Source organism: Lathamus discolor, chromosome 5 (assembly GCF_037157495.1).
Source record: "Lathamus discolor isolate bLatDis1 chromosome 5, bLatDis1.hap1, whole genome shotgun sequence".
NCBI lineage: Eukaryota > Metazoa > Chordata > Aves > Psittaciformes > Psittacidae > Lathamus > Lathamus discolor.
In genome coordinates this window covers 4,143,185-4,158,489 of record NC_088888.1, presented here as the reverse complement: position 1 = coordinate 4,158,489, position 15,305 = coordinate 4,143,185, and the positions used below count along the sequence as shown (strand labels likewise).

General features: G+C 42.1%; 1 protein-coding gene across 1 annotated transcript; it reads right to left on the bottom strand.

Annotated features, from left to right (window-relative positions):
* Window positions 1-1,481: 1,481 nt before the first annotated feature.
* CALM2 (calmodulin 2) lies at window positions 1,482-14,796 on the bottom strand. Its single transcript, XM_065679462.1, has 6 exons — window positions 14,655-14,796; window positions 10,126-10,156; window positions 4,868-5,011; window positions 4,687-4,793; window positions 3,807-3,942; window positions 1,482-2,380 (listed from the first exon to the last, which is right to left on the bottom strand). Exons 1-6 carry the CDS (start codon window positions 14,655-14,657, stop codon window positions 2,352-2,354), a joined length of 450 nt encoding a protein of 149 aa, XP_065535534.1. The 5' UTR covers window positions 14,658-14,796; the 3' UTR covers window positions 1,482-2,351.
* Window positions 14,797-15,305: the final 509 nt, after the last annotated feature.

Sequence of the window (15,305 nt, the reverse complement as noted above, 5' to 3'; positions counted from 1 at the left end):
AGTAAGCAGCTAAAACGCAGTAAGTCAAGGTGGCCTTGTCACCCATTCTTTACTCATTCCTTTTATGAAAGGGAATTATCTCAGCCAAGGCAGTCTTCCATAGTGGAAAAGACCTTCTCTTTTCTGCACTAGACAGATGCTTCCACATGCACACTGAGTTGAAGCAGAAGACTCTGGGTTTATGTGCAATTCCCAGCCTACTGAAACTCAAGGCACAAGATTGGTAAATACAAATTCTTGTCAGATCCTTGTCTGTGTTACTTACCTCTAAAAATGAGGTTGCAATGCTCCTGCATAATTGCAATTGTCCTGCAATTCAGGATTTCATGTGGTTCTTCTGATGGTTCTACAAAATTCTCATTCTGTGCCAGTTTAAGCACCTGTGTCTTGTCCACTAGCTCCTAAGGCCACAGGATGAAGACTGGACAGAAAATGTCTGGTCACTCATTTTGTAGAAGGCAGACCCTAACTGCTAGAATATTTAGACTGTGTAAGCTTCCTGAATCAGAGTGCCAGGGCACAAGCAACAATTCTAAGGAATTCTGATCCTGGCAATTCAAACATGACTTTGAGATTAATGATTACAAGCATCTGATCAAGTGTTTCTGAATTCAGGTTCATCAGCTGTCCTAGTTTTACATCTTCACTGTAATTATAAATATCTCAGATTATTAAAACAGTTTTAAAGCATTAGGTAACTGCTCACTGGGACCAGTGAGGGTGACCAGATGCAGGGGCCAACACTTTACTGAAAGGCAACCAGAATCCCCAGACAAGATAACCATATAGCCATCTATGTAACACCAGTCAGCTCTCACCAGGACTAGAAGGCAAGGGGCACAAACAGCCTCCGGCATTCTTTTGCATCTTGGATTTGTCCTTGGTTAAAACCAGGCTTGTTTTCTACTTGAAAATAAACCTTGACAAAAACCAGTGCTAGAAGCGCAATCATGCATATTAGCTATCAGTAAGAGAATGTTTTCCTTCTGTACTTTGAAGTGACTGCATCCTGAATGGCAACTTGGACATGACAGTTTCAGTAAAGTCCAGGTGTGAGACTATGTTACCCCCATGTAGCAGCTGACATGGAATAAACTCCAAAATAATTAAAAGAAAGCAAACAGGTTTAGTTGTCTGAACAAGGAATTTTAATTTTAGGTCAACTATTGAACTAGGTCAACATCCAGTTCACAATGTCTACAGATAGTGGGCATAGCCAGTCACTACGGTAAGTTTATTGAAGCACCAAGCTCCACACAAGACTGTAAAATACATTTTAAACTACTAGTAAGAAAGCTTCTTCAAGTCAACAATACTATTAAGGGCCAGAGTTTAAGGACTAAGTTTTCACCTTCCAAGCTATTTTAAGACAGCCAATCATTTGCATAAGCAAACCAAACTGCTACATACTGAAACACAGAGCAGCAACGGTATTGAACAATTCCTGTAAATAATTCAAGGATACATTGAAACAGTATGGGTAAATTGTAATTTTTTTATTGGAAAACAAATATACAACTTGGAATGGATTTGAGGCAAATCGTGCCAGAAGCAGATTTTTTAAAATAAGTGGCTAAACAAAGTTTAAAAAGCATAGTAACAAGAGGAGAAAATGTTTTCTGGTACAGGACCAGCAGTACAAAAAAAACTTGTGTACGAGTACCTGGATAAATCACCCGTTTTGCATTAGTGCAACTTAAGTTTCATATTGTTGACTGTCAATCGTCCACAACGTTAAGACTCCACATTTCAACAACATGTTACAGGTATGGCCACAAACAAGTTACTGTGAAGCAAGCTAGGAGAATGATTTTTACAGTGCATTAGCCACATGTATATATACTATTCACATGGTTTTATCCTGCAGTTAGCTGCAAGAGTTCTTATCCTCCCTCACAGAAAGTGGAATAAGCTCCTTTATACACTGGAGAAATAGAACCAGCATGTTGCTTTAACTAAGGAATTGCTAATGCATGGTAAACCCTAGCTTACTTTATGTAACTTGTAACACTAGTCATACCTACATCTCCTAAAGAAAGCTACTTTTTTTAAAAACAGATAACCCAGATGTTCCCTCAGTTAACCAACTCCATCTAACTTCAGATGTGCAGAAGGGCTTAAATATCCAGAGTAAGCCACATGCAACATTTGTTACTTAGATCAATTTTCCAAAAAATCAGAACAATGACAGTAAGATAAAGGAGAAAAACATGGAGGAATGGCCTTCTAATTACTATACATGCATATTCTTTTGACAGTAAGGGAAAAACCTTTTACAGATAAGTTACAAACAGAGAAAAGGCAAATAAACAATTTTGTACAAGAAATTTAACACATTCTGTACAACGTCTTCACTTCGCTGTCATCATTTGTACAAACTCTGCAAAAGGAAAGAATTGCATGAGTTATTCAGAGAAAAATCTGAACTGCAAGATCTGAGAAGTGACCTGCCTTACTAGTGCTAACATTTTCAATACTACACTTCCAGTTATATTCAAAAGAGCATCTTCAAGACAGTACCCTTTATCCACCAATCACATCTTAAACTCCTCCTAGTTTTAATGGCAAAATGCCTCCACTTTTATCAAAAAGAGCTGGTCCCTCAGCAAACTGGAGAACTGCCTTATTTCCAAAAAAGGAAACTTTACAGGGTCCTCCTGCCCACTGACTTACAGACAGGGACAAGATACCTAAGCATGACTAAGATCAGTAGAAATTGTGCTGAAGTGTCCATCAATTAAGTAGGTGTACAACCAAGACACTGCAGAGCTTTCCATTTTTTTGTTTTTCAAAGCAGAATAGCACAAATGTTCCTATCTCACCTGGCCAGCTTTAAGCAACTGAATCATTGTTTATTCACAGCAAAATGGAAGTTAGATCCTGCAAAATAGGATTTTTCACTTGTCTTGCTGAACCATAATTTTAGGTACAATAACAAAAAGAAACCCGGATCTAAGAGGAGTTAACTGGTTGCTGAAGTTTCAAAAGAGCAATTGGAAAGAAGAGGGATGTCTGCCCTCTCTAATACCAGCCTCTGAACAGTCTATCTGCAAGTACTGTTATGAGGCAGCAGCCTTATTCATAAGAATGCCTTTCACTTGCAGATGAGCACTCATCCTGAGGCCACCACCAGAAAAGGCCTTCAAAGGAAACCACACCTACCCCTCAGGAACAGTAAATGCACTGCCTGAAAACACCCCAGCTCCTTTCTGCAAGATGTTCAGAAAGTTAAAATGAAACCAAGCCTAGTCCTTCTGAGCTGCAAGTAATTGTCTAACAGAACTCCTCCTGCTTGCATGACTTCATTCAAGTTTCAATACCAGGAAGAAAGGAGGAAATGGAAATGAGCAAATGCTGCAGCCAATTTGTGTGAAATCATTTAATAAGTCTTCTGTGTATTTTAGGAGCCTTCCCCCTTGAATTGGTAATTTTAAAGAGCATTAATGAAAAAATAAGTGACTTCCTACATTTCAATCGATGCTCATTAGTGAACAAAACAGTACATGAACATCTCAGCTAGCTTCCTTATTCTAATGGTCATTTGACATCATTAGATTTAGAAAGTTATTTCTTACACAGCTGAATAGTTATTTTTTGCCTTTGGCACAAAGGTATTAATGCACTCAAGCTTAAAGCTATTTAGAGGTACAAAATGTACAAACTAAAAGACATTAGCTTAAAGGAACACTAAGTGTTGAGAAGACCTCATCCGAACACTGCCCTGTTTAAATTTGGTGTGGCTATCAACACATCAACACAATCACTAGCATTGAAAGCGCTACACAAAAAGAATGTTAACTCCTTACCTTCATAGTTTACTTGACCATCACCATCAATGTCTGCTTCCCTAATCATTTCATCAACTTCTTCATCTGTTAGCTTCTCTCCAAGATTTGTCATCACATGACGGAGTTCTGCAGCACTAATGTAACCATTGCCATCCTGAGAGGAGAAAAGGAAGACTGGAATAGACTTGCCTATAGCCTAGCGACTTAACTGTAAGTTAAAAATACTGCAGAGCAAGTTGGACATTAAGGAGTTAACACAACTTTAGACACTAGCACCTGCACAAAGCAAATAAAAGCTGTAAGCACACCTTCAGTATTTTTCAGGATCTTAAGTCTTAAAAAGACATTTTAAAAACAACTTATCCAATACATTCTACTCTGGCTGTCCTATCCAAGGCATATTTAGGTTACTGACAAAACAACTGGCACCTTCTGCAGCCTTTTTAGGTGACAGATGCCTATTCAGTCATGTGACTGACTGTTTCCAGCACCATTTCTTACAACACAGGCTACTTCTCATTCACCTGATTCATGGCAGACAGCACAAAGCCATAAGACCTTCAAAAACCACTTTTACATGTAACAACCTAGTTGGGGCACTAGATATTGAAGTGTTGATACTATGAAAGAGAACAATTTTAAGAATATTTAAACAATTTCCCTGCCATCCTTCTGAGAGTATTTTAGTATCATAGCAAGTGGCTGCTTAATAGTATCACCCACTATCAAGATGACTCCTTTGACCCTCAGGTGACCAGAGTAGACTTGAACTCCAGGGTTTTTAGGTAACCCAGAGGTTCTAGATCACAGGATTGCAGATACCTCTCAATTCAGTGAGGAAGCTCCTTAGAACTCACCGAGTCTTCACAACAAATATTTAAGATAAAAGTTTTAGTACCTTGTCAAACACACGGAACGCTTCTCTAATTTCTTCTTCACTATCTGTATCCTTCATTTTTCTTGCCATCATTGTCAGAAACTCTGGAAAGTCAATTGTGCCATTGCCTGCAAGATAGTTACTTTGTTAATAAAAGCAAGTTTTAGACACTTCACTCCATTATTTATTAGTAAAATCTTACCATCAGCATCTACTTCATTGATCATATCCTGTAGCTCTGCTTCTGTGGGGTTCTGACCAAGCGATCTCATCACTGTCCCCAACTCCTTTGTAGTTATAGTACCATCACCATCCTTGTCAAATAGTGAAAAAGCTTCTTTGAATTCTGTACAACAAAAAAAGGAGTTAATCCCTTCAGCTTTGAAAGGTTGAGTTTATTTAACCATGTAAGAATCCCCTGCTGCTTATTGTTGTGAATTACAGAACTTGATGTCATTCTCTTGAGAAAAATTTCAATATACTGCTCAGTCTGGTTTAGCACCAGCATCTGGAAAACAACCTGCCAGTCTAATCAACCAGTAAAGTAAGATGGAAGTTCATCCATTTCACAAGCACTCAGATCCCTCTCAAACAAGGATCCCTAATGCAAAGCTGAAAGGAATAGCTATCTACAACTACAATGATCCACATCCTTGGTAGGAACTGTTTGTCTCACAAGGAAACACGAGATTACTTTGAGAAAGCTGAAAAGCAGTACAACTGCTACAGGTGACTAGCACTTCTATTACTAATAAGGACAAATCAATGGGAAAAGCTGTAATCAGACCCAGCTAAAACCAAATTCTCATTATAACTCAGTTCTGCTGGGCCTGAAACCTGAACAACATATACTACATGAAGCTGTAGGACCTGTACCATAAGTATTGACATTTAGCCATAGCTAGCTACAAAGGAACTTCTCTTCCGGCCTTCTCTCTCAGTTGCCTTCTGCAGTTTTTCAGTCTCTGTATGTACACAACTCCAGTCAGTTGATCAAGGAGGAAAGCCACTGGCATCTTAGTTTCTGAAAGGCTGCTTAGAAAATTACATCAGTCCTGCTGTATTCTGAAACAGCCTTCACAGAACTAGTCAAACTGTTGTAAGACTGCTTAATCGCATTGCCATGCTACCTCTTAACCCCCTATAACGGCTGTACTGTAGCCAGCAATATTAATACAAGCATAACATGTTTAATTGTCCAGCCCAAAAACAGGAGTTGGTTTTAATCCATGCCATCTGTTTGTCTTTGGCCACAGACCTTAAACTTGCTCACTGGACTGGAATAGCTCATATAAAACTTAAACATGAAAAACATAGCTGTTTCTCTTGTACAGTTCAAATCCTTTTACAGCTTTCAAGTTATCTGAGATCATGCCTCTGGAGAACTTGTTAGCTCAAGGGTGCTCCTGCATCAAAAATACTTCCAAGAATTAATTTTTCAAATTTTCAAGCAGCCAGCTTTCCAGATGGTGGGTTTCCCAGATCAGGATTAGTCACAGTAAAAGCTGTGTTTTCACATGAACTACATGAAGTCCTACTTCATCCATTTCGTACTCTGAAACACTCGAGGTGAGTACAAGCTGGCAAGTGTTAAAAACACAACTACAAAAATAGGCTTTTTATAGTTCATGAATGCAGCTATAATACCAGAGCCATGGTTGAGTCCCATCCAGGAAAAAAAACAAACCACTCTTCTACATCTAACAGACTCAAGTGTTCCAAAAGCCAACTCCCACTGTTTAGCACATAAGAATCAGAGCAAGGCTACCACAGGACCAGATTAAATAGTTTCAAGCCAGTATTGTATAACCACAAAGCAGAAACAGGCTTACCCAAACAGGCAGCTATAACCTGTGCCTACAGTAGCTTCCAAACAGTCTTTGGGATTAGTTTCAGTTAGCTCAGGCAACAAATAGGTTTACCAGGAGTAAAGCTTTACACCAAGAAGGAAAAGGCTTTCAGATCAAGCCTAGTAGAAAAGTTTGTAGTCTATCACAGAAGAAGGACCTCAGAAGGGGAGCACTGAGTCTTTATCCAGAGTCAGACAGTACAATTCTAAATGTTCAGCTATTAACCACTTCATCCTACTTGAAGATCAACTGTCAGTAAAACAACTTCACTGTATTGCAATGACCCTGCTTAGAAAAAGTAGCAACCTTTATGCAAAATTGAAAGACTTGCTTTCTACAATGTGGGCCATGCAGATGAAGATGCATTAGGCTGAGAAATAACCATAAAGACAGTAAAAGTAAAGCAAGTCAAGATCAACAACATACTCCTGTTTGAAATGCTGAATTGAGTTATGAACACAACTAGAATACCTCTTAAACTACATCTAGGAACCACCTCCAGTAATCAGAACAAAGGAGTAACAACCTATACAGATAGAGTTTAGACTATAACAACCTAGCATAGCTTTGGAGGATTTACAGCAATGGCCAGTGGAGGCAGCTATGAAACACTTAAGCCTAGTGAGCAACTCAGTTCTGGCTTCTGCAACATAAGATTATAAGTCACACCTCCCACACCTAAACATCTTATCACTCCATGCAGCATTTAAAGCAAATCCTCCCTCTATTCAACACTCTTTCATAGCAAGCTACAAGTGAAAATTCTCTTGTATCCTAGATAAGGCTAACTTGCCAGAAATCAAAGGACAGTGCTGGCAGAAAACACTCATCTCCAGGCCAGCTTACAAAGCTTCAGCCTTCCTTCTGAGAATTGCACTGCACTGAGAAAAGACTACTTCTAGGCTCCACAAAAGAAAGGCTGGTCCAACAGAATGTGACCTCTAACACCCTAGCTCAAAATGTTCTATTTAACAATAGCTTCTGAGGCGCGCCTGCACCACATCACCTTTCCAGATGAAGTTGCAGTCTTCAGTGACCTAATATGTTCATTGAACCAGAACTACCATTCCCACCCTCATACAGTTTAGCCAGCTATGTCTGGAACTTTTATAGGAGAATGTCAATTGTTTTCTTCACAGCTACCAGGAGCTCAACACTTGAATATGACTATTTCTACTATGAAATAAATTCTAAATCACTCTTGCGGTTAGATTCCCAACTGAGAACCACAACACACTAAGAACAAACACCATACATAGGCCTACTTGTTCAGTGCCCATTTAGACCTTTGAGATCTAGGGGAAGGAGTATAGCTCACTAGACCAGCTGCTCTGGGACAGAGCATCTTAACAGTCACACCCCCACAGCCACCCACATCAAGTGGTTCTGACCTATACAGCTTTTTAATACAACACTTAACCGAAGGGATATCCATTTGACTTGGCAACTAACTCTTACTGGATGAGGTTGCAGCTAGCATTGACGCTAGGCTTTCAAAACCAGTCTTTCATATGAACAAAACCTGGGAAGTATTTCATCCCTACCTATATAAAGGCAAGGACCTTCTGTCCTATATGACCAATGAATTCCAAAGGATATAAGAACATCTGGAATCTTAAACAGCTGTAATTCTGGTCTTCAGAGGTTGTTAGGAAGTTCCACGTTAACATCAGGAAGAACTTCTTTACTGTAAGAGTGACAGAGCACTGGAACAGGTTGCCCAGGGGGGTTGTGGAGTCTCCTACTCTGGAGATATTCAAGGCCCGCCTGGACAAGTTCCTGTGTGATGTACTGTAGGTTACCCTGCTCTTGGCAGGGGGGTTGGACTAGATGATCTTTTTAGGTCCCTTCCAACCCTTGGGATTCTGTGATTCTGTGAAATAGCCGCTTTTATTACTTTGGCCTATTGTTTAAGAAGTATTGTCTCTACATTGTAGCACCCACCTTTAACTCAAAAGCTAGGTATCTTCAGCTTAGTTGAAATGGAGTGGTAAGGGGGCTCAAGCTTGTAAAACTACAGTCTCTGTAAAACACAATCTGTACCTATGATTGTTTTCCCATACAAGACACTGGCCTTCAACAGCTGAACTAAGCAGACTGCTTGGACACCTGCAATCAAACCCTTCCTAAGCAGTACTCAGGGCAGTTCTCCAACAAACCAGTTAATGTCTTCATATCAGAGGTTTATATGGTTTACCTGATGACACATTTACTTCATGAAATACTACAGTCAAACTGAAAGTAGCAGTCCATTTTACACTGGATACAAAGTTCTACTCTTTTCACACAGATGAAAAACCTCTATTTCAGTATGACAAGCCTATTAATACTCACTTTTGGCTATGAAAAATGTACCATCATTACTAATAGCTAACATTTGCACTAATCCCAAGGTGGTGTTAAGAAGCTTCCGGTTTATATTCCGTAATCAGCTACATCAACTAATAAAGCATCTACAGTTACAAACTGAAACAATGAACCATTACGGAAGAGACAGCAGTGACAGTTCATAAAGCCTGCTCTAACTAAACTGATCACAAACCCCTTAAGATATGTAGGCCACTTCCACACACACACACAAAAAAAAAATCTTGAGTTGAACTAGATTTGGCTTGTGTTTACTCTTAAGACAATACCATGGCAACAAGTAAATAGACTAAGGACTTTCCACAAAACCATAATCAGTCTCCTACAAATTAAAGCAAGCTTGTGAAGTCTAAAAGCTAAAGAATGTTCTTACACTTCAAATTTGGCAATTATGCTGAAAACAAACTAGCTCATTATGACACTTCTGTTTAATACCGTGTCTTCAAGAGTTACACCAGTTAAATAACACTACCTCTTAGAGGCTGTTATTTGTATGCATGACCTAGTACTATTAGATTAGCAGAACCCTAACACCCTCTAAAATCTTTTCACATGACAGTTATGCACACCAACACTTTCTAGTATTAACACTACACACTTGTCAGGTCAAAACCCCTGAAGTTTCTGAATGTCCATGGCAAGGCCTAATTCTGCATTACCAGCTTTAAGTCACATCAATTAAAATTGCGATCAGTCTTGAGAGAGCAGTGACAGATACTAGTTTGTGCAGCCTGCATGAGTAGGAGACAGCAATCAAATTTTAGCCACTAGCAGACAGTTATCAGTGCAAATATATAAATGATTGTTATGGGGCAAATATTAAGACGCAAGATATGCATATTTATTTAAGCATTTCAAATCAAGTGCCAGACCATTAGAACAGTGCACAGAACACTTGCGTCCAAGCACAGAGTGCAGTTCCAAATATGGAATATCAAGAAGCCAGCCTCTGCTGTCATCAGAAACAGGCACACTGAAACATGCCTGACAGAGACTGCAAAGTAAATTATTTTTGCCTTCTGCTAGAAGAGCACTCCAGATTACAAGTCTTCACCAGAGACTCCTCCCCACCCCTTTCAGTTTGCAGTAGACAGGCCTTTAAAACTTGAGACAAATGGAAATATTCCACAATACTTCCTCAGTTCCTAAGAAAGCTAAATATCTTGTGTAACACAGACTGTCACTGGATTAAGAGATGTGCCAGGTCAAGCAGGAGTAGCAACACAGCATATAAAAACCTCACCTGCAATCTGCTCCTCTGTCAGTTGATCAGCCTGCAAGGAAAGAGAATATCATTATAGTTGTAGCAAAAGTTCAAGGCAAAATAAGGCACAGAATTCTGAATATGGTAGCTGCTCTTCAGCACTTATCTGTAGCATTCTGAAATAGCTCTAACGAGCACAGCTCAAAAGTCATGCTTGCTTGCCAAGTAAGAACTGGCAGCCTGTCCTCATTTCCTGACCCTGAAGTATCTCATACACTCAAATAATAGATTAACATGTGTACCAAGCAACACTAGCAAGAACTCAAGGCACCATGTCCCTCTATACAAGTTTTAAACTCATTAAGAGCAGCCTAGTGGTAGTTGTACTTTGGCAAACCTCATTTTTAGACCAAAAGCGTTTAGTATTAAGTAGTGTGACAGTAACCCCTAAATCCCAAATTCAAGGCTGACTATTGTCTTCTGCTAAGTTAAAATGCCATAATTAGAAAGATGTACTCTTCTCTAAAATTAAATCATCCCTTGATTAACATGAAGCTTCATGTCCAAGACCTGACCATAAAAAACCCAGTCTATATAATCAGTACTAGCAGCTTAAGCCCAAACTGGTAAATTCAATGCATTTGTCATATGGATGTCTAGACTTTCTTCAGAAAGATCTACTGACTGAAGTAGCATCAGGTAGTTTATAGGATCAGTAGAGAAAGCTTCAGTGGTGCAAGACATGCAATTGCTTTATCAGTTAGGTAACCCCTTGTGTATACCTCATTTTGCTTCATCACTGAAAAGTTTTAAATCAACTGGATTTGACAGCAATAAAAAACCAAAAAAAAACCAACAAAAAAAAACCCCACACTAAAACACACAACCCTCAGTCTTCGAGGCCAAACCCACGATGGACTTCACTCTTAAAAGAGAACACGGGTGTTTGAGAACTGTAGAAATACTTTTCCTAGGCTTTCAAGTTAGCAGATTCATCAAATTCTGGATAGCTTCAGTTCAGTTGCAGTAACCAGGCCACAGATATTCTTCAAGGAAGCTCCTTGAGCTCTTTATCCCATAGCACTCCATGGAAGAGTCAAAACCAACCACTTTAAACAATACAGAAAATATACACTTACTGCCAAAGTGTAACACCACTTTTTTAGTTTCATTCCTGTTGTGACCACTTCAAGAAGCACCTTTTTAGGATTACTTCAATATTGACAGCTAGAAAGGTTTTCAGTTATTAGCTGTGCCCACCAACATCTCCATATACATTAGCCATCTTCCAATGCAATAATCCAGAAAATGTATATACACCACCTGCTTTTTTTACAATTTGAATTACATTTCTATATTGCATACCAACTTCGACATTACCAGCTCCTGGTTATTCTTCCTGAAATAGAAGTGAATCAAGCTGCTCAAGAAACCATACAAGAGCTAAACTATTCTTGCACAGTACCACACATGCAGTACAGCAACAGCGCAAGGTAAAGGCTGTCATCAGGGATTTCTCAGACTGTGACTCACCTAAGAATCAAGACCACAGTACCGAGTAATTTCTTAAAAGAACAGCCAATGGATATTTGCAGCTATAGACTCCACCTGTCCCCATTTCAGTAGCTGTAGAAAGTATTCCCACACAGGTTCAATACTAGTTTTAAAAATAACAAAAAAACCCAAAAACTGAGATAGTCTAGGGCAGTAGCAACAGTGCTGAGAACATAACTAACTCAACATTAGTCTGAGGCAGAAGCATTCTGCTGGGCACTTAACAGAAGCCTAGCAGGTTTTTGCTCATCTGGAGTGTATCATTAGCACAGACTCACTCATACCTTTGCATGTTATTTACATTTTTATTGCTTGAGTGAAGAGAATGATGTGCTACATTTCTGTAGGATATTTATATCCACAGAAAGCTGTAGATCAGATTTAAGTAGCAAGAACCAAGTTTACTTAGGTCAATACTTATGAGTTACCAAGTTGAGTCACATACTGTTTTATATAGAGACATGACATTAAGCAGTGTTTAAGATGTTAAATGTTCCTGAACAATTCCTAACTTCCAGCAACTTAAAACATCCTATAGCCACTAACCATAAATTTGGTTAAGCTTAATACCTTTAAAGAGGTACAGTGCTTGAGAACACACTGCTTATTAGAAGCCACAGGTATAGGGCAGTTGAAAGATAAGCTAGGAGGTGGGGCAAGGTTGAACAAACACCATCTGTACTCTACAGTGCTAGGCTCTGCAGGGACTGCTGCGCAACAGCAGTAAAAGGCGGAGCCAGCAAGGCTGCCAGATCACTCCCTCCTATGCCACTCAGGTGGAGGGCTATCAGCCCAGACCCATGCTACTGGGGACTTCTAGAGGGGACTCCTGGAGTTCTTTGTCCTGAGCTTAAGCTGAACACTCATGCACCACACGTGTGGCAGTATGCACAACTCCAGTGATGCAACCAACTTCAGAAACAAACAGATCATAACTGGAACGTGCCCTATGCTAGAGTTTTGACATGCCCCTTACTACAGTCAAGATCCACCTGAAAACCTCCTCTGGTGAAGGCAGGAAACCCATTATAGCTTTGACATGGCATTCTCCAATTCATATTGCAGCACTTTCATTTTCACTGCAGTGGCTCCCATCCCCCCACCCCCGGATTGTGTTGAGGGCCTGACAAAGAATCTTAGCCTGCTAGGAAAGAAGGGGAGCTGTTGTGCCGCAGCAGTTTCAGTGGCACATGCAGCCTCTAGAGGTAGTGTTCCATTACAGTCGTAGCTGCTATGCTGTAATCAGTTTGGAAGATCCTCAAGAGAGCTGACTAACTGCCTGATAGAGAGCTATCAGCACATCACAGAACAGACAACACTGTCTCCCTCCAAAACATGGCATTTCGGTACATTTCACAGGTGTCTGATCTGAACAGATAGTTCTGTTCTTCCAAGGTTAATTTAAGAATGAGACCTAGACAGACTAGCATATACGAGCTAAAACAGTAGGTTAGCTTATTCTGGGAGCAAATCATCCTGCTTTATCTAGCATGTGCAGTATGGGACAACATATATTCACAGGTTTAGCCAGTCTGGTCTGTTCAGATGAACTATAACCACAGTCAAAGTGTCACTGTGCCTCCTGGACACACCCATTTTTTATATAGATCTTGCTTGAAGATACTCCATTTTTGGTTCTGTACAGATGACGATTACATGCAGTAAGAGGCTTTTGCTGCTAGATTCACTTTTTTTTTTCCTTTACAGTGTGTTGTACAGGTTTACAATTCAAGCAAAAGAACAGATTCAGGATTCTGTTCTCCTAATTTCTTTACCCAGAGAGAGCACTTAAAAAAGATATACTTAATTTCTAAGCGCCCATCACTCACATTACACACAGCAAGTTGACAGTGATCTGATTCTTTTAAAACACACATACATTCCCATGTAATGAATGAAAAGGCAATTCCACTCAACTGCATCTTCTCTTAATGCAGAGATTAAGCAATTGGACATTGGTGTTGCTTTTGCGACAGAACTGTTCCTTTCAGTACGTGTTTCAGTATCCACATGTTTTAATTAAAAAAACTCGCTAAACTCATATCCGTTAGACCGAATTTGAAACAACTCTCCAATTCCACAAAACATATTTTATTTCGACACTCGATTAAAATCCTAAACAAACGTATTGCTAAGAAAAATAAGCTGTGATTGACCAAGACCGCAATGCCCAAAACGGGAAGCCAAAACTGTTAAAAAAAATCCCCATAATTCCTTGTTCAACAGAGCCACCGACAGCAAGGCGTTATCATGAAATCGGCAGGAGAAAGCGGCTCCAACGTAAGCTGACAACAGGTCTAGCAAGGAGGGAGATGGTGCAGTGAGGCAGCCTGCCCCTCATCATCATGCTGCTCAGAAGCTGCAGGGCTCCGCATTGCATTATTACCAGGCGCAACACACCTCGCTAGCGAGCCAGACATCTTAGGCGCCCGCAGCAGCCGGTGCCGCGCCGCTGGCTCCCCAGCCCCATTCAGCCGCACACGCCGGCTAGCCAGGGGAGGGAAAGGGGGGAAGAGGAAGCGGTAAGAAAGCGGAGCTGGTGCCATCGTGGCAGGCTTCTTCCCCCCTCGCGGATCTCCTCCCAGGAGGAACCGTTATCTGCCGCTCCCCCCCGCCCCCCAACCGACACACGCCCCGACAAAGCGTCATGGCGCTCGGACCGAGTGGCAGTTTGAATTTTGAATCCGCACCAACGCCCCTGGGCGGGACAGGGACCCGGACGGGATCCGGCCACCACCACCACCACCACCACCGCTTCCCCCAACGCACACGGCGTCTCCGAGCGGGACCCTCCGCCCCAGCCCACTCGCACTGCAGGGCTGCGCCCAACGGCCGCAGCCACGGACGCCTTCACCCCCCATTATACAGGCAACCTCGCCCCACACCGATCAAACCACTTACCCCTCTCTTTCCCCCCTTCCCTTCAGCCACAAGCACTCGCATCCCCCTGCCCCACACACACTCCGGACCAGCACCCGCAAAGCCCTGCCGCGCCCCCGCGCCTAGGGACTCACCATGGTGGCCCGGCCTGGCTGCGGGGTGTGGTGGAAGCTAACGGCTGCACGGGGCACACGAGCGACCAGCCCGCTCAACGGCTCGCCTCACACTGAGCCCTGCCTGCCCGCCAGCAGTGCCTCATAAACCTCCTCACAGCCCGCCCGGATCGCTCCGCGCCGCTCCCTCCCCCCTCCTCTTTTCCTCGGCGGGGAACAGAGCTGAGAAAGAAGTCCCGGCTGTTCCCGCTCATCTGGGCACGACCCCCCCCTGTACCCCGAGCGCGTCCTCTTTCTGCCCCCAAACCCCCAGGCCCAGCGCAGGAAGGGGCAAAGTGAGGGAAAGGGAGGGACTGCGCTTGTAAAATGGGGAGGGAGTGGGGGGGATGTGCCAGGGGGGTCAGGCTGAGGAACTATTTTTCCAGGCGGAAGAGGATCTTAGAAAAAAAATACCGATGAGTGCAGAGCCTCCAGAAGGAGGGCGCTGATTGGTGGATTCGTACCTGCAATGCGTCACTTGGACATGCACAGTCTGCGCTGCGAAGCGGTTACCCTTCCCCCCGCCCGCAGTGCGTGAGGCCCGGCCCGGCCGGGCTCGGCTCGGCTCGGCTCGGCTCGGCTCGGCTCGGCTCGGCTCGGCTCGGCTCGGCTCGGCCCCCGGGGCCACCGCGC